Below are 21,931 nucleotides of genomic sequence, written 5' to 3'. Positions count from 1 at the left end.
ACGAAATAAATGAGCCAATAAAAAGTAACCAAGTTCTAGGCTCGCAGTTTTCTTGCCAAGTTTCGTAGTTCTAACACGCATCTCGAACAATATCCTCACAGGTACAGCATCTCCCATTCCCATCGAGAATGAAGATGTGCAACAAGTGAGAGCCCATCCCCTTGCGACCACCGAGCGCAATAAACGATTATTGATGGCTGCAGCGCAAATGAAACAGTAAAAAAGAAAAGATGGTAACGATTCCAGCCTCCGACGGCGGCTGATGTGGGAGTCCGCGTACCGGGGTGGGTCGCGTGGGCACTAACCAACGGTTGTGTCTCTCAGCGGGTAGAAAAAGCACGACAAATGGCAAACGGCGAAAAATAAAAGGCGCCCCAGTCCCAGCGTTGCGGGTGGAAAGACATTGAAGGGCGGCAAACGCAGACGACAGCAAACGAGCACGGACGCCCTCTCGGAGGCGGTGAGTGCATCGTATACTCCTATTACAGTTGCTCCCCCCCCCCCCCCCCCCACCTCCCACATCCACTCCATTGAGTGATGGGCGGAAAAGCGAGGGACGTCGCCGATGGAAGGCGCGAAAGCCGGTACCACTTGCGGCCATCCTCGGTGGTATCCTCCATCTGGGTCCTCTTTGCGGGTCTTGTTCTGTGGTTTGCTGCCGTTTTGCTTTTCTCCTGTCCTGCTCTTGTTTTGGCTGCGCCCTGGATGGCAATGCGGATGGCTTTGTAATGCCGGGTTTTTCGCAAACTATTTTCATCCCCTCCTAATTTTGACGCGCGTGCAAATGTGACGCTTTTTGGGACATTTGGAAGGCACCAGCACTGCTTTAACTGCACTGCTTAAATACGCTCCTATGAAGCAAAACCTTTGCAACACGTTCGGACCAACCAGGCCCCCGGGGTCGATGACCACGGTACACGCGTTCGACAGGGAACAGCTATCGATTGGCCGCTGACTGAAGCCTTCGCCAACGGTTTTGGGTGTGTTTTGTTTTTATTGTTAGTTTCGTTGCCCAACCCGGATGACCCGTGGAGTGCTTACTTCGCCTACAAAAAGGCGAGGCGGCGGTTACCTTCTTGGAAAGCGTATCTACTTATCTCATCGTGCAGGGAGGGGGAGTCGCCGCGCGCACCCGCGCGATATGGCCTAGCCTAGTAGAAGGCCTCGAGAGTCATCGCACCCCAACCGGCGAAAGTGTGAGAGAGAGATAGAGAGGAGTCGGGGAGGCAGGAACCCGATCCATCTGTAAGGGTGGGTTTTAAGAACAAAACGGGCGAAACACATCACACCGAAAACTGGTGGTAAATGGTTTAAGGTGGCGTGAGATCGAGCGCGTCAGCCGATATTCGATTCGGTGTAGGTAAAAAAAAAGGGAAATCTACACACATCTTTTCTCTTCTTCTTGGAGCCCCCAGACCCTTATTCGCGCCCAATTCTATCGGTGTGTATTTCTCCTTCATCTTCTTAACACAGTTTTTTCTTGATGGCACAATAACGGATTACACACGGAGTCATATGCAGGCGTTATACAAGGCTTTGCCTTCTAAAGATGTATATTGTAGTAAGAACTCAGTGCCTCAAACAACAAGAACTATATTTTCCACAGTTTTCTCTACATGAGGGGATAATAACAACACCACATAAACATAACATTGTCCCTTGGATTGGAATTGAACCTGTCCTGGAGTTAGTATGCACGAACTGGCGCCTCTATCCAGTAGGCTATCAGGTCGCTGAGGTTAACGCGGTGTAAAGTTCAGTTTTAACAGAAATTAACAGAGACTCATATACTCGGGCTCCTATTGACAATGCCCCGTTCCTTCCCAACCACACCTAGTATGCAAACGTGTGAAAAATACGACCACCGGTCACTATCGCTCGAGTATACGCAACAATAAAGCCCTCCCCTCCAACCCCCTTAACCTACCGAGACAGTGCAGCAGATCCGCCTTAAGCCGTTCATCGTACTCACCTAGAACGAGAGGAGAAAGAGTAAAGAGAACAGCGTTAAACAATCGGCCAATGACGCGCGCGCGTGTGTGTGTGAGTGTGTGCGATGACAGGGAAAGTCAACCGCTTGCGATAGGAAACAGGAGAAACGATAGGAATAAGCGAAATAAAATAAAAATAACAACACAACCAAAATGACAGCCAACGAGCCGGCACCGTGAGGGGGTAGTTTTGCGCGCCGCTTCTCGGTGAAGGTGTGAAAATAAAAATCAATTAACAGGTGCGTTCATCCTGTCACCGCAGTCTCCCTTTGAGCCCTCCAGGGCCAGCTGACTTGTCTGGGGCTTCGGGCTTTATTGCTTAAAAACAATCTTTTTTTTTTTCAGGCGCAAATCAAAGCGTTTTTATTTCTAGCTGCACAATTGGCTGGCACGATGGATGATATTCAAATGGTTCGTTTGATTAGCATTGGACGCGCGCGAGCTAATATCCTACTTTGCTGGCAATGTAGTTGATGTTTTCTCAAGTGAGCAGCAAACGACACCGCCAAAGGCACCGAATGCAATGATTGCAACGCATTGCAAAACAAAAATAATGAAGAGAAAAAAAAAGAGCTGAAAAGCATCAAGCAATAAAGCGATAGTTTACCTCGCTGGAACCTAAATGTATTCGACATCCTTCCAAGAAGCGCCTACAGGCCCCCTTGATGCGCCGTTTCGCATCGAGAGACACGGTCGTAAATCATCGTTCGGGCGTGATATGGCGCAGCCAGGAAGATTGGTCTGGAAATGTGTCTGGGAGAGGGGGGAGGGGGGGGGGGGGGTGTAAAGAGCGGTGGGCCTAAAAACGGGCATGGTAGTAAAAATAGCCTCACCGGGTTTGGCCTCCCCGTCCTCCACAGTGTAAATTTTGCTCGCAGCGTCCCGGTCGGTGACTAAGCGGATTACGGACGGGTTTGGGTAGCACAGAAAGACAGAGAGAGAGAGAGAGATGGAGAGAAGGAAAAAAAGCAGCTTGACCAGTATCCCCATCCAGAGCGGAAACTGCAACACCCGCGGGCGTTGAAGTGAACCGAATGAACCGTAAAGAAAAGAACCAAATGAAAAAAAAATGCACATAACCGGAAGCTGAAACGGCACCTCATCTTGGCGGCGCGATCGATTCTACGACAGATCGAGCCTTTGGAGCAGAGTTTTCGAAGGAGCACACTGGTAAAACAACGAGCCCCGGCCAAATAATACTACTAGCCGCGTAAAAAAAAGGGGGAAAAGTAAAAATCGAACAAAATTAAGAAATGGAAAACAGGCATTAAACCCCCTTTATTCTCTCTCTCTCGTGCGCGCGCGGGTGCACACACACAGCCCCCCTCCCCACCCGCAGGGAGGCTGTGGTCCCATGTTCCACAGCGTATGTGTGTGTGTGTGTGCGCGCGATTTTTTGCGCTCATTTCGCGGGATTAGTTCACGCGACGCGATGATTCACAAACCGGTTCTGGCGGTGGTGAAGCGAGCGCGCCCGCGATTCTCGAGCTGGTTGTTTTGGCCGGTTTTGGCCGAGAAAGCTTTCCCGGGCTTTTGGAGGGAATGGGGGGAGCTGGTGGCCCAACCGGGTCGCAGGAAGCTGTGATTGTGGCGCACGCAAGGGACGCAAGCGAAGGCAACAGCAACGAGGGCAATAAAACAAAAACATCGAAATGAGCGGCTCCGGCTTTCACGGACCCGATCGAACGGCATTGACGAGCCCTGGCGACAGGTTAGTGGTAGATTTCGTGTGTGTATGTTTTTTTGTTTGTTACGCTGTTTGCTCATGTTCGGTGTACGTGCATGTGTGTCCGAGTAATTGATTGTGGTGAATTTGATTCACTACCCGTTTTGCCTCAGAACATTTAGCGTCAGTGTGTAGGAAACGGCTCGTTTGAGGTTGACAGCAGGGGCAAGGTTCAGAGAATGGTTCATTTCATTATCTGTTTCGGACCGATTTTTGGGCAACTCTCGCTGTAATCGCGGTTTCTCGCTCCCTCTTCCTTCCACGCTAATGTCGTGCGCACTATCTCTCTCTCTCTCTCTCTCTTTCTGCTCTTGTCCGCCGCTTGCAATCCTAACTTTCAGCCGCTCATCTCTCCCTCTCTTATCGCGCGTTAAGTTTCTCTTTCCGATAATTCCCATTTGGCTGGCCTCATTTATATTGGGTCACCTGTGTGATCCCGTGAACCAACGCTCACGCAGGAAGCTGCTGCGGCGCTGCAGAGAGCTTTGTTTTTCTTTTTTTAATTACTATCTTGTATCTCTTCTTGGATAAACGTCAAAAAAGAAGCAAACAAAAAAAAACGTTTCCAAGTTGCTAGTAGCAACCTGCTGAAAGCTCGTCCTGCTGATCTTTGGCCGTTGGTGCTTCCCCCGGAACCACACCGCCCATTTACGCGAGATTCATCTCCACAAGAACCCCTGCCACTCTTTGGGCTACACGCCTGGTAGTTTCTTCTTCTTCTTTTTTTTTGTTTTGTGTGTTTGTTATCCGTTGGTGGTTGTGTCGCTGCTGCTGCTGCTGGTTGGGCGATCGAGGCAGTCGGATCGGCTGTCGGGGCGTGCGAAACGGGAGAAGGAAAAACCGGTTTTTGGCGTGCCGCCACCGCCGGCACCCGGTAAGCGCTGCCCGATTGGCGCTCACGGGTTGGGTTGGAGGGAAAAGTGGATCAGGACAGGACCTCTCGAGCCGAGCTCCGAGCCGCTGCGAGCGAGCGAACGAGACGGAGAAAGCTCGCTTGGGGAGCTAATTTCGCTTCGGCAAAACCGCGTCATCGCACGGTGCCGTAGAACTTGGTCGCTTAGGTGAAAGGGAATAGAGAATAGAAGCTACAGCGGCAGCCCGGGCCAGATGAAAGCTGCACAGGGCTCTTGCCGGCCGTGCTGTGTGTGAGTGAGAGACGAAAAACAGACGAACCCTTTCTTTCCATTTTGGCTTATCGCACAATCACATCTGTTGCAGAGGCAACCCTGCACGACATCCGGCAATGCTCGGATTATCCGTGTAAGTGCTTTATTTGTAGGGGAGGGTGCATGATCCGGCAGGAGCAGCAAACAAAGCGAGAACATTAATCGTTCCCTAATAATCGATCGACAGCGATTATTGATTGCTCCCAGCATGGCACTCTACTGACTGACTGGCGAGCTGTTATTCTTTTGACGGATGCGATCGGTTATGCGTCAAACAGGTTGTTGCGGACTGTGCTCTTTCTTCAGCCCTCTTTGTTCCGAAGACGGGTGCTGCAGAAGAGACCCCTGCTCGTGCAGGGGTGCTCAAGCTTTTGTTGAGGATGCGTGGTACATTGTTGTGAGTTTGTGTGGGTCCAAATAATCGGATTCACTCTTTGATGTCCACTTCTCTAACAGTTTGCACCTTTCTTGCGAAGCAAGTGTCAAAATGACGTTCGGACATGATTTTTATTTATTAAAACACTTTTCCCGATCATGCTACAGCACTCGAGAAAGTATGCCAGCATTGTGAGATAAGATGATAAACACTCCTCTAGGCTGCACCGTTACTAGACTGATGCTTGGGAGTGTTTTTTTTATGCGAACATGATGGGACTTAAAATTTCCCATATAATTCCACGAAGGTCACCTTGGGAGTGTGTTTGTGGGTTTTTCAAATCTATTTTCAAAATGAAAGGAGCATATCGTTGATATATCATGCTTTCCTTTTTCGGAAATATGTAAAAAAATAATCAACTGTCACTACAGCCCCTAAGGTTGTTTCACCTAGTAGCACAGATATTGGAATAAGTGTGCCAACATTCTTAGATAAAATGAATTATCAATATAGAATATTTTCTCGAAAAAATGCATAAAAAAATGTTGTAGCTTGAAAGAGACATTTCGTCACACCTTGCCGAACAGACTCGAGAAAGTGTGCCAACATTCTAGAATGAAATGAAATATCAATGTGGCACCGTTTTTGGAAACAATGCATCAAAATGATCCTTGTTGCAAGGCATACTTTCTTGATGACATGTTTCGTCTTATCACACACACACACACACACACACACACACACACACACACACACACACACACACACACACACACACACACACACACACACACACACACACACACACACACACACACACACACACACACACACACACACACACGCACACACACACACACACACACACACACACACACACACACACACACACATACGCACACACACACACACACACACACATACGCACACACACACGCACACAAACACACACAAACACACACACACACACACACAAACACACACACACACACTTTCTTTGTCACTTTATCCTAAAGTCATACACGTACACACGCGCAGGCACGAGAAAGTGTGCCACCATTTTTAGTTCAAATGACAAGCAAAAGGAACGTGATGATATCAACTCAAAAAAAAAAACCTTTACATTACCTCTTACCTGCGCCATCTGCTTGTGTTTTGTTTTGGCCATGGCCACCAACCACAGTGCAAAAAAAAAAACAACAACACGAGTCTCAAACCAATAATCTGGTTGGCCTGGGGGAACTGTGCGCTAATCGGAGGTTGAATTGACGGGAACGCCACGGCCACTTTGCAGTTGCTCTCGGGCGCAGCGCAAACAATTGCGCAAACGGCATCAGCTGGCAACACAGGGTCGGGTTTGCCTTTACGAGCCGCAAATTGTCATTTGCCACAGCCTGCCTGCCCCGGTACACAATATTTAGCCATAGCCCAACGAGCTGTGAAGGTGTGAAAATGCATGTGCAATAAAAAAAAAAAAATTGCACTTTCCCTACGCGGGATCGTCTTTATACAGTGGATGGGTAAATAATGCAATGTTTATTATTAAACCATTAAGCAATAACCGGGGTCGGGGTCGGGCTACATTGGCCGTTAGTACCGACCGGTGAAGTTGAAGATTTAATAGTGATGCGGGGCTTCAGGCCAATCACTTTAACACCTTTTTGCTCAGTGGTGGCGCTTTGCAGTGAGCGAATCATTTGGCCGCTTACTGTCCAGCTGCATTCCACATACCGATATCATTATGTGCGAATAATAGTGTCCGACACCCCGAAAAAGCGGGGGTTCGTCGTTTTTAGTCGTTTTACGGTGTGGCGGCAGTAAACTCATCATTCGCCTAACGAAGGATGCAGCACACGAGGCAAGTCGATAAAACACGCATCATCACCGTATCATTGCCATCGTCATAAAAATGGGGGTGTTGCTTTTTTTTTGCATTTTCTTTGCTTCCCTTCAGGTCTCCGCGTGTGTGTAGGAGCCATATTGCGCCCTCTTTTTTTTTACAACTAGACACACTCTAGAACGAACGCGCAACAGGAGAACGAGCTTCCGGTTCACACGGTGGCACTCATACCGTCTCGCGCTTGTGCTCAACCGCCGCCGACCCGTCAGACACAACGGTGCCAGATGGGGCCCGCTGTTTCAGCGCTCTACCGATAATTTGCAAAAAAAAAAGAAAAACTACACAAAAAATAACTTCCCCAAAAGCCGTCCATTCGCGCGCACCAGGAACTGTCAACACTATGTCGGCAGCAAAAAAAAAAAAAATACAGCACGCGAAATCATGCAGAGCCCTGCCCTGTCAACGCGGAAAACGGGGAACCGCGTAAATGCCTCAATAAACGAGAATTATGATGATCTGCTGCTGATGCTACTGCTGCTGCTGCTGCTTCATTAAGTCGTCATGCCCTGGACTGCACTTGGTGCATCCCCCAGCCTCCTCCCCCCCCTCCTCTCCCACACACCTGTTACTCGTTCTATCTGGCTTTGGCTGACGGTCGTTTGCGCTCGATGCACTGGACGCAGTATGCAACAAAAAAAAAAAAAACTCACACAAGGGGAGGTCGCCCTCCCAAACGAACACACGGGGAGCACATAAATAAATGCAATATTGGTATAATAAAACGATTTCACATTTCGCTCAACCGTCCCACTTGGTAGCCCACTGGCAAAAACCACCCCGGGGCAACATGCAACCAAACGCACCGGGACCGAAATTTTCCCGCTCGCTGCACGTGACGCTGCAGTTCGCCGATGCGCATCCGTACCGCTCTGCCTGTGTGTGTGTGTGTTTTTGTGGTGAGTGGAAAATCAGTCCTTTATCCCTTCCCTCCCCACCTCCCTCGGCATTGGATGCAGTAATGCATTCTCCCAGGCACGGAAAACGCGCGAAACAAACAGAGATTGACCAACAAAAACGAACGGGTCAGCGTCAAAGGGTTGGACCGGCTGCTGTAGTGGCGATACGGGAGGATTTATCGGCTACCGACACCGCACTCGGACCGGAGGGGCTGCGAGGTTTTCCCGGGCAAACACACACACACGCACACACGCACACACGCACACAACATAAAACAAACCAAATGCAGCAGCAAATATATCACTACCGGAATGAAATGTAATATATTTTCGACTCGATGCGCCACATCCCTGCCACATTGGGGCTGCGGGGGGGGGGGGGGGGGGCTGGAGACCCGTGTTTGGGGTGCGGGCTCCCTGTGTACAACATGTTAATTAACAATTTTGTTTGCATTCCCGCAGGAAAATGCAGAGTGTGCTTCGCGGGCTGCGTCGCAAAAGGGATGGTAAACGCGGATGGCAACGAGGGGAAGCACATCGTTTCCCAACTGCTTCCCCCCTCGCGGCGTGCGCGTTTTTTGTACCGCTCGACATACAACTAACCCACTGAGCGAAAGGGTAACCCTTCAGGGCAACGCATTCGGTGCAGCACTGATTGGCCGCCTGGCGATGACGATGATGATGCTGCCGATGCACACGGGCCGATTGCCGCCGGTTGAAGAGTGAACAAAAAAATGTCGTTCGCACGCGCACCGTCATTCTGGCGAGCGAGTCCGGTCCGGTCGTCCGGTTTTGCCATTGCCTACTTAAAGGCGCTTTGGGGTTTCGGTTGGCGAAGTTAAGACACTAAGGAAAGGAACCGGATATGCTTCCAGCGGACGGGGCAGGGGTTTTGTGCACGGTGTTTAGTTAAGGTGAGGCTCTGTTTTTTTATCGTTTATATTAATACAATCTTGGTCATTGAAAAACGTATTCTTGTAACAAACAAAAAAAAAGTTGTATTGCCAAAGCTCTTCTTGCATAACTTGTGTGTAAAACTCCAAGAAAAATGTATCAACTGTTCATAAAAAAATATTACCTTGAATTTATGCCCTCCACTAATTTAATTTATTCAAATGTACTGAATGAAACTAATTGATTTCGATATTTAAAATTTAATCTTACATTCGAGAGAGAAAAAAAAAACACATATTAACTTGAAATATCATGTAGAGGTATGCATTTATTTTCCTATTTTCTTACACATTGTCCTCCAGGGACACTTAAATGTCTAATCAAATGTTATCATATGTAGCAGAGGCAGTTGAAAGTAATAATGGGTAAAGTTGGCAAAGCAAAGCATCCTGAATCGTCCGGTGTTTCTTCGAAGTAGAAGTCATTACATGTTGTCCAGCGTTCCACAACAGGAGTCGGCTGGAGTCGTCTGAGGTAGTCCGGAGTCATCCCGAAAAGTTCGGTGAAGGAGTCGTTTGGAGTCATCCGGAGTCGTCTGGAGTCTTCTGAAGTCGTCTGGAGTCATTGGGAGTTGCTCGGAGTCGTCCGGAGTCATCCGGAGTCATCCGGAGTTGTCCAGAGTAGGAGTCATTAGATGTTGTCCAGCGTTGAAAAACTTTGCTGAGACGTCCGGAGACGTCAGGAGTCGGCTGGAGTCGTCTGGAGTAGTCCGGAGTCATCCCGAGAAGTTCGGTGAAGGAGTCGTCTGGAGTTATTCGGAGACGTCCAGAGTCGTCCGGAGTTGTCTGGAGTCGTCCACAATCTTCCAGAGTCGTCTGGAGTCTTCTGAAGTCGTCCGGAGTCATTGGGAGTTGTTCGGAGTCGTCCGGAGTCAACCGGAGTTGTCCGGAGTAGTAATTAGATGTTTTCCAGTGTTGAACAACTTTACTGAGACGTCCGGAGACGTCAGGAGTCGGCTGGAGTCGTCTGGAGTAGTCCGGAGTCATCCCGAGAAGTTCGGTGAAGGAGTCGTCTGGAGTTGTCTGGAGTCGTCCACAATCTTCCGGAGTCGTCCAGAGTCTTCTGAAGTCGTCCGGAGTCATTGGGAGTTGCTCGGAGTCGTCCGGAGTCATCCGGAGTCATCCGGAGTTGTCCAGAGTAGGAGTCATTAGATGTTGTCCAGCGTTGAAAAACTTTGCTGAGACGTCCGGAGACGTCAGGAGTCGGCTGGAGTCGTCTGGAGTAGTCCGGAGTCATCCCGAGAAGTTCGGTGAAGGAGTCGTCTGGAGTTATTCGGAGTCGTCTAGAGTCGTCCGGAGTCGTCTGGAGTCGTCCAGAATCTTCCGGAGTCGTCCAGACACTTCTGAAGTCGTCCGGAGTCATTGGGAGTTGCTCGGAGTCGTCCGGAGTCATCCGGAGTCATCCGGAGTTGTCCAGAGTAGGAGTCATTAGATGTTGTCCAGCGTTGAAAAACTTTGCTGAGACGTCCGGAGACGTCAGGAGTCGGCTGGAGTCGTCTGGAGTAGTCCGGAGTCATCCCGAGAAGTTCGGTGAAGGAGTCGTCTGGAGTTATTCGGAGACATCCAAGTCGTCCGGAGTTGTCTGGAGTCGTCCACAATCTTCCAGAGTCGTCTGGAGTCTTCTGAAGTCGTCCGGAGTCATTGGGAGTTGTTCGGAGTCGTCCGGAGTCAACCGGAGTTGTCCGGAGTAGTAATTAGATGTTTTCCAGTGTTGAACAACTTTACTGAGACGTCCGGAGATGACAGGAGTCGGCTGGAGTCGTCTGGAGTAGTCCGAAGTCATCCCGAGAAGTTCGACGAAGGAGTCGTCTGGAGTCGTCTGGAGTCGTCCAGAATTTTTCGGAGTCATCTGGAGTCTTCTGAAGTCGTCCGAAGTCATTAAGAATTGCTAGGAGTCGTCCGGAGTCGTCCGGAGTCATCCGGAGTTGTCCAGAGTAGGAGTCATTAGATGTTGTCCAGCGTTGAACAACTTTGCTGAAACTCGGCTGGAGTCGTCTGGAGTAGTCCGGAGTTATCCCGAGAAGTTCGGAGAAGGAGTCGTCTGGAGTTATTCGGAGTCGTCCAAAGTCGCTCGGAGTCGTCTGGAGTCGTCCGGAATCTTCCGGACTCGTTTGGAGGTGTCCGAAGTCGCCCGGAGTCATTCGGAGTTGCTCGGAGTCGTCTGGAGTAGTGTTGGGTAAATCTGACTCAGATTCATGAATCTGAGTGAATCTTTGAAATGATTTAGCGAATCTGAATCTCGGTTGGAAGAAGATTCATGAATCTTGAAAGAGTTTGTTTTGCTACGGGGAGACGGTCCAAGCGAAGCTTGAACCTACGACGGGCATGTTGTTAAGTCGTGCAAGTTAACCACTGTACCAAGAGATCGCGCCAATTCAATATTTTGAAAATCATATGAATCTTTAGAGATTGTAGATTCATGAATCTTTGGAGCGGAGACGGCTGGTGCAATATTTTTGCGGGTAGGCATTTCATCTCCGACTCCGAAAAAAAACTCTGGTCTGTTTGTTTGTCTATTTTCATGCACATATCAGCGAGTATTTAGTCTACTACATCACATTACAGCTACATTATTTATTTATCCATTCGCGAGCTGTGTTTGTGCTGCTTATTTAACAATAAAAAGTATATTTTTTCTCATCTCTGTGAGGCTTTGTTTTGGGCTTCAGATGTATGTAAAAAACACACACAAACACGGCCAGGGGTTACGCTCCCGTTCGGGCTGCATACCGATCCTCCTGCCCTTCGGTTCACCACTGCACCTCTTACCCCTGCGAACGGTGCCAACGAACCCTGCGGGATGCGGCAACTGGAAAATCGGTCGCTGCATACATGCAGGGGTACATATTTTCGAGGTTGATATTTTTGGAATTCATTTATTATCTCTATATTTATCTACCTCCGCAGCGAATTGCCTCGAGCCTCGCTCTCGGACCCGCATCGCACATATGCATGTCCCTCTGTGTGTGACCTCTCGAGCAAAACAAAACAAAAAAGAAAGAAAGAAAGCAACAAAAAAAAAACGACCTCAAACCCACGGGACTGTGTGTCTGTGAGGAGGAAGCGTGCAAGCATCCGTTGCGTACAACCATTTCGGTTTCAGTTGGTTTCGTTATTCGGTTCACTATTTGTGTTATTCTTTTTCGCCGGTTTTGGATTTTTTTTATTTTTGTTTCTTTTTTTTCGTTGTTCTTATTGCTGTTGCTTGCCTCGTATAAGAGTTTTATTTCCCTCGAATTTTGTTACGAAAATTTTCATCTCTAGTTTTCACCACACTTTCCATCTAGAAAGGGCATCTTTACCTCTCTGTGTGCGTGTGTGTGTTTTTTTCCCTACATTTTTTTAATGTGTGTGTGTGTGTGTGTTTTTTTTTATTCTCCAATTCTGCTCGCTACTCCGTGAGCAGACCCATCCTTCCCCCGTCCACTGCAGCCGCGGAAAGTGGCACCGAAATTCCATTTATTTTATTTATTTTGCTGTACGCTGCAACGTCCCGCCGCTACCTCGCGGCACTGGAATGTCCCGGTATACATCCCTGTTTTTCCCTGTGCAACATAACTGTCTCATACTCTCTATTATTTACTTCAACCCGCCGGGCAAGAAGAACGGGGCCCCGGCGCTTCCGCACCGCCATGAGGGCCTTTCATATCCCAATGCAGGAGACGAGGAGCGACCGATTCGGTTGAAATTTGTTTCAGTTATTTTTCCACCGAATAAGAATACCACCAAACAAACAAAAAAAAAACAAAAACGGAACGTACCAAAAACCCCTCGTACTCGCCCCTCCTTGCCTCGCCAGTGTCTTGCAGCTCCCCGTAGACGCCATATTCACTGTGTCTCGCTTTGTTTTAACGGCGTGCGATGCATCTAATCATAGAACAGATCGCACCGCGGCTTGCCCGGGGGGCCTTATCGTTGCATCGTGGAGTCTCGGGCTGGGCTGTTCTTGAAAGATGAACATATTTGGCGGAGAAATCGATGATTTCGATCGAACGGAAAGTTGTAACGGTAGACAGCAGCGTCAATCAAAAGGCGAAGAGTGCCAGTTCAATAAGGCTCTGTTGCAATCGCTCGTGGCAGAAGGGTTGGTTTTAAATGCCAACTTCACATTCGACTGTGGTGCCCTGTGGTGTGTGATTGGTATCTTTTTTTATTTCTTTCTTTTCTTCAAAATCACATTTTGCCTACCTTCAGGCGCTTGGCAAGGGTCGGCAAGGATACGTATTTTTGAGTATATTGCGATAACTGTAAGAGGCACTATACCTCATCTTTGTAGTGATTTCTCGTGTGATTCTGACATCGTTGGGATACTTTCTGGTCACTGTGTGACATTAAGCGATACATTGATGCCTTGTTTGTGATTTGGCAGATTATGACGCAACAAAATGAGCAAGAAAGTGTACCCAAAGTATGAGAACCACCGCAAACGCCTGTAAGTTGAAAATTATCCTGCTGTTCAGTGCTGTGATGGATTTCTTAAATAATCAAGCTATTGTTTTCAATAAAAATACTGTCTATCTACTGTAAAATCCAGCAAGGGACACTCATGACGTGTAGCGCAAAATGCATTTTGCCCCCAAAAACGATGCGATTGTTACAACAGTTTTGGTAAAGCAAATGATTATTATGATGAAAAAGAAAACGAAAAAAGCAACCAGCGCAGCATTTGAAGCGGCTTAAGATTCATCTAAACGTTTTATTTTTCTTCCTCATTTAACTCGTATACCCAAGCGGGTGTTGTGCGGTGTCCTGCCAACAACATATTTGTACTTATCTCTAGGCACCCTGTTGAAGGAAGTAATAAGTAAAAATAAACTATTTCTACTCATTTAACGTCGTTAAATGGTTTATAATCGCAACGTAGCAAAAGAATTGACCTAAAAAAAAGAAACGCCTGCCATTATGCAATCAGCACAGCAAAAGTGACTTTACTTTGCATTGAATCAAATCCGCACTGCCCATTCCGCACTATCCCACCGGGCTGCCACTTTTCATGCTGGCAATCTTTTCAAATGAAAAATCAATCGTTATGTCACTCCCCGGTTCAACAAAATTACCTTCACCGTCATCATCATCATCATCATCATCGGGAGTGCTTTAGCGCATCCCGCTTGCAGCCCCGCTGGCAGGACACCAAATTTCACACCGAGCAGGGACATAAAGGCGACCAAACCCCCAATGAAGAAAGGGGAAGGGAGGGGCAGTAGGGGGCGACAGCACCCCTTTCGTACGCATGCCGTTTGTCAGGATTTTGATTTGACAGTTGCCGTGGCCCAGGGGGAGAGGGGGGGGGGAGGTGTGGACGGGCGGATGGTGGATTTTCTGCACTTTGTTTGAGAAATTAATTATCGTTCGCATTCCGCTCCGGCTTTCCCCTGCCTGCCTGCGTGCCTTGCCGGCCGCAGACGATTCATCTCGCTTCCTGCCTTAAAGCCGCGTGTAAAAAGGCGACACGTAAAGGGGGAAGCAGAGGGGTTTTCGCCCGGTGGCGAGACAGGCGTAATCAAATAATTTTGCAGCGCAGCATAAATTAAATGCCGTATCCGTTGACTACCCACGTAGGGCGCAGGGCGCGGGTTGCCGGTGCAACGGGATGCAATGCACGAGGGCATCAAGGGAGAGAGAGAGAGAGAGAGTGAAATGTGTGTGTGTGTGCGTGTGTGTCAAGTAAATTATTTTATTATCCATGGCAACCGAAAGGAAATGAGGGTGAGGGTGAGGCCCGCTTGGACGGGCTGATGTGGCAATGTGATGCGCTGGGTGCGTTTTATTAAATCCACCGCAAACCTTCCCACTTGCACCGTACGAAACGTACAGTGCCATAAATGGATGGCCGCAACCAGGAATGTGTGCGTGCGTGGATGTGTGCGTGTGTGTGTGTGTGTATGAAAAGCTGGAAGGGAGGGACGAAAGCAGCGTCAAGGATTTCCCCTCGGCTCGACAAAATAACGGGCGGCCGACGTTCGCCGTATCTGTGTTGTGAGTTCCAGGAACGCACATACACGCAAAAAAATCACACTTACACACACAAACACACACACACACACACACACACACACACACACACACACACACACACACAGAGAGACATGCTCTTGGAGCGCTAAACTAATGATGGGTAAAGTTAGCAAAAATCCGGAGTCGACTTCGATCCAACTTCGAAACTTTCGGAGCCGACTCCGCTAAGTAGGTCCGCACAGCATTATCTGGGGCCGTTTGGAATCGTCTGGAACCGTCCGGAATGGTCCGGAGTCGTCCGGAGACATCTGAATTCGTCTGGAATCATCTGGAGTCGTCCGGAGTCGTCCGGAGTCATCCAGAGTCATCCCGAGAAGTTTGGTGAAGGAGTCGTCCGGAGTCATCCAGTGTCGTCCAGAGTCATTTGGAGTCGCCCGGAGTCGTCCGGAGTCATTCGGAGTCATCCCAAGAAGTTTGGTGAAGGAGTCGTCCAGAGTCATCTGGAGTCGCCCGGAGTCGTCCGGAGTCATCCGGAGTCGTCCGGAGTCATACGGAGTCGTCCAGAGTCATCCGGAGTCATCCCGAGAAGTTTGGTGAAGGAGTCGTCCGGAGTCATCCGGAGTCATCCGGAGTCGTCCGGAGTCGTCCGGAGTCGTCCGGAGTCATCCGGAGTCATCCCGAGAAGTTTGGTGAAGGAGTCGTCCAGAGTCGTCCGGAGTCATCTGGAGTCGTCTAGAGCCATCTGGAGTCCGGATTTATCCCGAGTCGTCCGCACTGAACAACAGCCGTCCGGAATCATCCCGAGAAGTCCGGTGTAGGATTCGCCCACAGTTATGTGGAGTCGTTCGGAGTCGTTCGCAATCGTCCGGAATTGTTCGGCGTCGTCCGAGTCAGCTGGAGTCGTAAGGAGTTATCCGGAGTCGTCCGGAGATGTAGTCGTGCGGAGACGGAGTCGTCGGGAGTCGTTCGGAGTAGTATGCAGTAGTTAGGGCCGTCCGGAGTCAGGCTTTCATCTACGACTTCGACGGTAGCTGACTCCGCGCTTAGTTCAAACTCAAACCGTTATTTTTAGAAGGCCTGAATTCAGAATTGGACTTACAATAGCCGGATTCTGATCGGAGTCGTGCGTGCGATCCGAAGAGCACACCACTACATTGTAGACTCAAATTTTTGCCAAAAAATTAGTGAGGAATGAACACGCAATTTGATGCCGGATATCTAGCGGACATAATTGTGGTTTTCCTTAGGCATTAGTGTTTTGCTTTTGCAAGGATATCATCAAACCTTCAGACTAACAAACACACCCTCAGACACCATGCAGTAGTGTCGTTTTGGGGAACAAACTGCTCGTCAAATATTTTGCACCAAACATACCAAGCACTGGAATGGTGCATTGCACTCCTTTTTGTTGTTGGAAGCCCTGAAATCAATCTTCCATGCTGCTGATGGTGCTGCCGAAACGACGCGTGCATCGAGCGCTGTTCCAAGGCAGGAGATCTTATTGGTGCGTCGCTGGCAAGATGGGCTGCACGCTGAGGCACCTTGTGGCGTATACGTCGCCTTCTTCCAGCCTCGATTCCGGCTCGCGGTACGTGGTACGGCCTCGGTTCAGCCTGATTCGCACATACATCTTCCCGCCCGTCGGGGCCTTCCTCGCCCTCGCCCCCATGCGGTCCCAATATCCCAACAACAGACTTCCGGGATGTAAAATACCCGTGGCGGCAATGGCGGAAGAAAATTAATTTTCATTTGTCTTACATGTAAAGGCCGGGCGGCTGTTTCCCTTTGCATGCCCCACCGCCGTAACCAGGGCTAGAAGATTATGAGAGCTTCTTCCGGGAAGGACGGGGAAGGGCGGGGGGGGGAGGGGGTTCTGTGGGCGAATTACGAGCTGGAGATAGGAATGTTTGCTCCGAAAGCCGGGCAATTGTGCGTCGATACGTTCCGGGAGGGGCGCAAGCATTAGTGCACGCCCGTCCTGTTACCAACAACTGCATCGAGCATGTATGTGTGTGGATGAGTGTGCGTGTGTGTGTGCTATAGACAAAGGAGTCCGCAGCCGAGGAGTCCTCGGCAAAGCCATCTATGCAGGCTGGAAAATCTCGGCAAAGGATGCAAAGCGGCCCAGATCAATAGCGAACACAGGAAAGCGGTCCCGCTTTGGAGCAGAATGTTGCTGGCTGCCCCCGCCAGGAAGGGGGGAACACAGTGTGTGTCTGAAATATTCTGAAATAAATTTTGATTTATCTTTGCCGCTGCGAGCATTCCAGTCGCCTGCGGTGGGAAGCGGCCGCTGGGTTGGGCGGAAACGGAAAAATGAATTTGTACTTCAAGATGCCGAGAGCCATCGCCGTCGATATGCCGATAGACGTCCGATGTGTTTCGGGCTCCCCCCATCCCGTTCGGTAGTGGGTTGGAATGTGTGTTTCGGTCTTTCTTGCAACACGAAGCCTTTGTCCTAAGCCTACAGAGAAGGGGATGGTTTTGGGGGAGGGGGCGGGTTTACCTCATCGATTCTGGGCCCAGTCGGCCCCTAGAAGCATTCCGGGGTACGTCGTCGTCGTCGCCGCCGGCGTTGAAGCTGGATCCAGGATGTCCGGCTCAGGCTCCTTGCCGGGCGCAGCCGTTCGCTAGGTACTGAAGGAGCGTAATTATTCCGGCCTCCAACCCACCCACTAAGCTCCTGGAGCTTGCTGGAGCTTGAGAATTTACGCCAGAACGAACAAAAGCGTGTTGTTCCGACCGTCTGCACTGAAGTCTATCCGTTGGGATGACCGATTTTCGGACGGCCGAGAAGCTGGAAAGCGGCAACTTCCGTACGTGCGTTTTAGCATCCCCCAAAAGGAACCGAGTCAGTGCACGCCAGCAGAATTGAAATCTTAAAACCACACAGGGATGGGATGGATGGAGCTGCATGGAGCACTTCTGCTCCGACTGCCTTCGAGCCCGCAGTGCGGCTCAGTAGCTCAAGGTAGGATTTTCGCCCGGTGCCAGGCCCAGGCCCTAAGAATGTTCACGCATAGGTTCCCAGCGCAGCAAGTGCCTCGGGAACTTCGGGGAAAATCAATTGCATTTTGCAGCGAAGCGTTAGATGCCGCTCTATTGTTTCCCCCCTTTGTTGTCCGATGCCCATGGACGGTCTCGAAAAATGTGCCCGATTTAATTAAACATTAGAGTTATTACTTCCCACTGCTAGGTTCAACCCTTCCCTGTAAGCGCGAGGGTGAGATGATGCAAAAGCACCAAGAAACAGGGTTTGTACGCGCCCAACGATGCTTGATGCACGATACATCAGGGTCAGTGCAAAACGAGTGGGGTGTTCATTCTATTGTACGTGGGGTGTTCCTAACCAGGCCTGGGCACATCTCCGGGATTGGTTTTATAATATCACGGATCTATGTGTGTGTGTGTGTGTGTGTGTGGGAAAAGTAGAGAGAAAAGCGGATTATTTTCATTACATGCACAAGTGACGAAATGGGCACTTGAACGCGAAGGGAGCTAACTTAATTGGCGTTGAGTGGAATGATCGGCAGATGAGTATACATAAACAATAAAGTGTACACATTTTGAAGGAGTTGCAGTGCGCACAAATTGTATTTGGTTTTGAAATTTGTTGAAATAGTACCGAAAAGAGAAGCACGATAGCTTGAAGAATGCAATTTCGTGTCAGACTAGAAATTGAAGTGTGACATGCCCGATTGCAACCGGCGGCATGGTTTTGTGTCGTAGTTGATGAAGGGATTACAAGGTCCTCCAGGTGTTGAATAGAAATAATCAACATAATTGTAACAATTAATTGGAACACGCTAATGTTAAGATTGTTATTTCACAGAACTGAAGCAATTCTACATTGGTCTTTGACTGCTGACAAAGCAAGCAATTGGAGAAGCTTCCGATTGCAAAACGTGTGACCAAGTCATGTGATGTGTCATGTGAGTTTTATCTCTGTTCAGCTACATTCTTACTGTTCGTTAGCTCTACTACCAAGCTGAGATATTACCATGTCGTTGAACCCACGTCGTCTACCACTCTTAGATATTTTATTTGCATTGCCCGTCAAGCTATGTAAGACTTTGCTGTTAGATTTAGCCCGCGCGACGAACATATGTGTGATGAAAATAATGATTTTAATACAATTTTGGTTGATTTCTGTGTTTATCATTATATCGAGAAAACAACAATTTAATGCGATGCACAGAATTGTACTCTACAAGATGCTCTTCCTCACGAACCTCTTTCGACACGTTCCATCATTAAGCGCACATATTATTTTCCTTTAACTGAGAATTGTAAGTTTTTGATAGATTCTAAAATTCTGCAGGAGGAGGAGGTTCCGTGGTACAGTTGTCAACTCGAACGACACAAGAACATGTCCGTGATGGGTTTCAAGCCTAGAATGGACCATCCCCCAGTAGCAAGGATTTGACTATCCGGCTGCGTTGTAACGCATTAAGTGTCGAAAGCCTGTATAGGCCAGCATGTCCGCGTAGGACCTTACGCCAAAAAGAAGAAGAAGAAGAAGAAGAAGAAGAATGCATGTTTATAAATAATTTGAAAGCACGATTAAATAAAGCGTTTTTTCTCGGTCCATTCCGGTAGTCACCAAATAAAATGGACTAAAAATGGACTCAAACCAGTATATGACATACGACACAGTCGTAAAAACAGGGCATTGACAGCTGTGGCAAGTTTGAATGGATGCGCAACAGAACGCTTAATAGTTCATCTGCTACTCGAGCTGGTACATTGAGGCATTTGTCATACAATTACGGTTTAAGCAAAGATACTTTCCCCTCAAATGTTGTTTAACATAATTCCGGCCAGGATGGTTGAACAAAACTCATCACATTCTGAAGATAAATAACATACTAAAGATACGTTTATATTGTTAACCATGTGTGTTTTATTTGTATTATTTCCTGTACTTATTTCTATTTTTCAAAATATATTTTTCTCAAATATAATAAATAACTTAAAAATTAATAAAATGAACAACCTTTACATGTATATATTATCGTATGATAATAAAATGAGTAATTTCCCCGTATTGATGTATATGTGTCCCCGTCTAAATGTTATCTAAAAGCTCGTGTATTTTATCCCGAAATTGATAATACCCGATTTGATACATCCCGATTTGATACACTACACTACCACTACTACGGTAGCGCCCTCTTTCGTGAAACAATAAGAGTTAGCAGGTAGCTTTGTCACGCGTAACTCTCAGCGCTACAGGGGTTTTTTACCGAATTTTCCCCTCAAAAGCTTTCCATTCTCTTCAAAGTCCCTAAAACTCTCGCCTTTGTTAATTGTAGGTAGAGCATGATTCAAACAACTTTCGACAGCTCAATGCATTTCAGATAGTCTTCCGATACAAGTCGTAATGATCCACTTGAAGTTGCCCCCCATCGCATTTAAAGGGGCACCTCGACCGCTACCGAATGTAGCAAACAGTGTGCGAACTCAACGTGACTTTACTGCACGAGTCAGCTTACGAGTTAGATCCCACAATCCCTCTCTCCCTTCTTCCCTGTCACGCCAAATGTATGTTTTATTTTCTTATGTCGTGCATTAGTTTTTCCCCGCACTGGTCTACTGCGCCTCCTTCCAACCAGTGTCTGTGTTTCACTTGGTCGGCCATATTTTTGCGCCTCCAGCGCTTCAGCTTTACTCCCCCCCCCCCCCCCCCCCCCCGATCGACCGCCCTCGTTTCTTATCGCGTACTGTTCTGGGGCCACTCCCGGACGGATCGCGCACTTTTGCGTGCGCTCGGCGGCGTAGAAACATTCCATATCCGGCCCCTAATGTGGAATGTTTCTTCCATGTTTTGTACAGAATACTTTGCTCCCATTGTAGCGAGGGAGGGAGGGCGGGAAACCGCGCTTTCGCTTTCACACCAACAGCAAGTTTGACGAGGGAGGGTGGATGGGTTTGGAACACGGCGCATTGCTGTCTTTGTTACACTTCAACTCCAAACTAATCGTTTGCAAACCTTAGCGCACCAAAACGGGGACGGGGGCTGGGGCTGCTGGGTGCCCAGTGAGAAAATGTTGCGAGAGTTTGTGCGTTCCTTCTTCTTCTTCTTTTTTTTCGTACAGCTTTACGTTGGAGTCGTGCGATTGTACGACTGCTCCTATTTGCTTTACTACTGCGTGGTAGTACAACAAAACAATTTAACAACCCTAGTCGCGAAACTGTCGTTCAAGGGGAGGGTAGCATGTGTCCGCGCAACAATCTATTCTATTCTTAGTTACATCAGAATTGCTCTTAGTTGGAAGTGGTTGATAACAACAATAAAAAAGGCGCCAAAATTTGACTATAAAAACTGACAGCTGTCAATAGTGCTCCATTTGCCCAACGTCTCTAGTTGGAGGTTATGTGTGGCTTGCTAGATAGAGCGCCATCTAACGTCACCCACTGGCGGTACAAAGACGAACCGAGCCGAGAGGGTCCCAGGCTGACCCCAGCTGTCACGGACTCCCTCTTTCTTTTTTTTCTTTGAGCTACCGGAGCGCTGGGAGCGGAGCCTTACCGAATTCTTCAGGGAAGCCCTCGGAGCACTCGATTAGACAAGCACGCGCAGGGGTACGGGGGTGCCCCTTCCGCGGGCACCAGACCAACAGTCACAAGCCAGCATAGGGTGAAATATTTAAATTTGCATAAATTTTTATGTTAATATATGTATGAGCGACCGGGTAGTGACGCGGGTCTGCCCACGAAGCCAGTTACGAACGGTTTTTTTTTTTTTTTTGGTGGGAACGGAGGGTCGGAGATGTTTGGCCGTCGCGCTAGGCCAACCCGGGCGCTTCCCCTACGGTCCCAAACGGCGGAAGTCGCTTGAGGGCGGCGAGACAAAACGGGAGCGAGTTGGTGTGTGTGTGTGTGTTTTTTCCTTTTCTCCTGTCCGATTTCTTCTGTGCCCGGGCCCGGACCGAAAATGCGGACCAATATGCGAGTAGAGTAGG

General features: G+C 48.6%; 1 protein-coding gene across 1 annotated transcript in view; it reads right to left on the bottom strand.

Moving 5' to 3' along the window:
- LOC120948850 (protein scalloped) overlaps nt 1–21,931 on the bottom strand; it is a 99,544-nt gene that overhangs the window by 49,336 nt on the left and 28,277 nt on the right. The window contains exon 2 of the mRNA XM_049610632.1: nt 1,928–1,972. Within this exon, the coding sequence (XP_049466589.1) occupies nt 1,928–1,972 (45 nt within the window). The remainder of the gene's footprint in view (nt 1–1,927; nt 1,973–21,931) is intronic.

Source organism: Anopheles coluzzii, chromosome X, assembly GCF_943734685.1.
Source record: "Anopheles coluzzii chromosome X, AcolN3, whole genome shotgun sequence".
Taxonomy (NCBI): domain Eukaryota; kingdom Metazoa; phylum Arthropoda; class Insecta; order Diptera; family Culicidae; genus Anopheles; species Anopheles coluzzii.
This window is presented reverse-complemented; position numbering and strand designations above follow the sequence as displayed.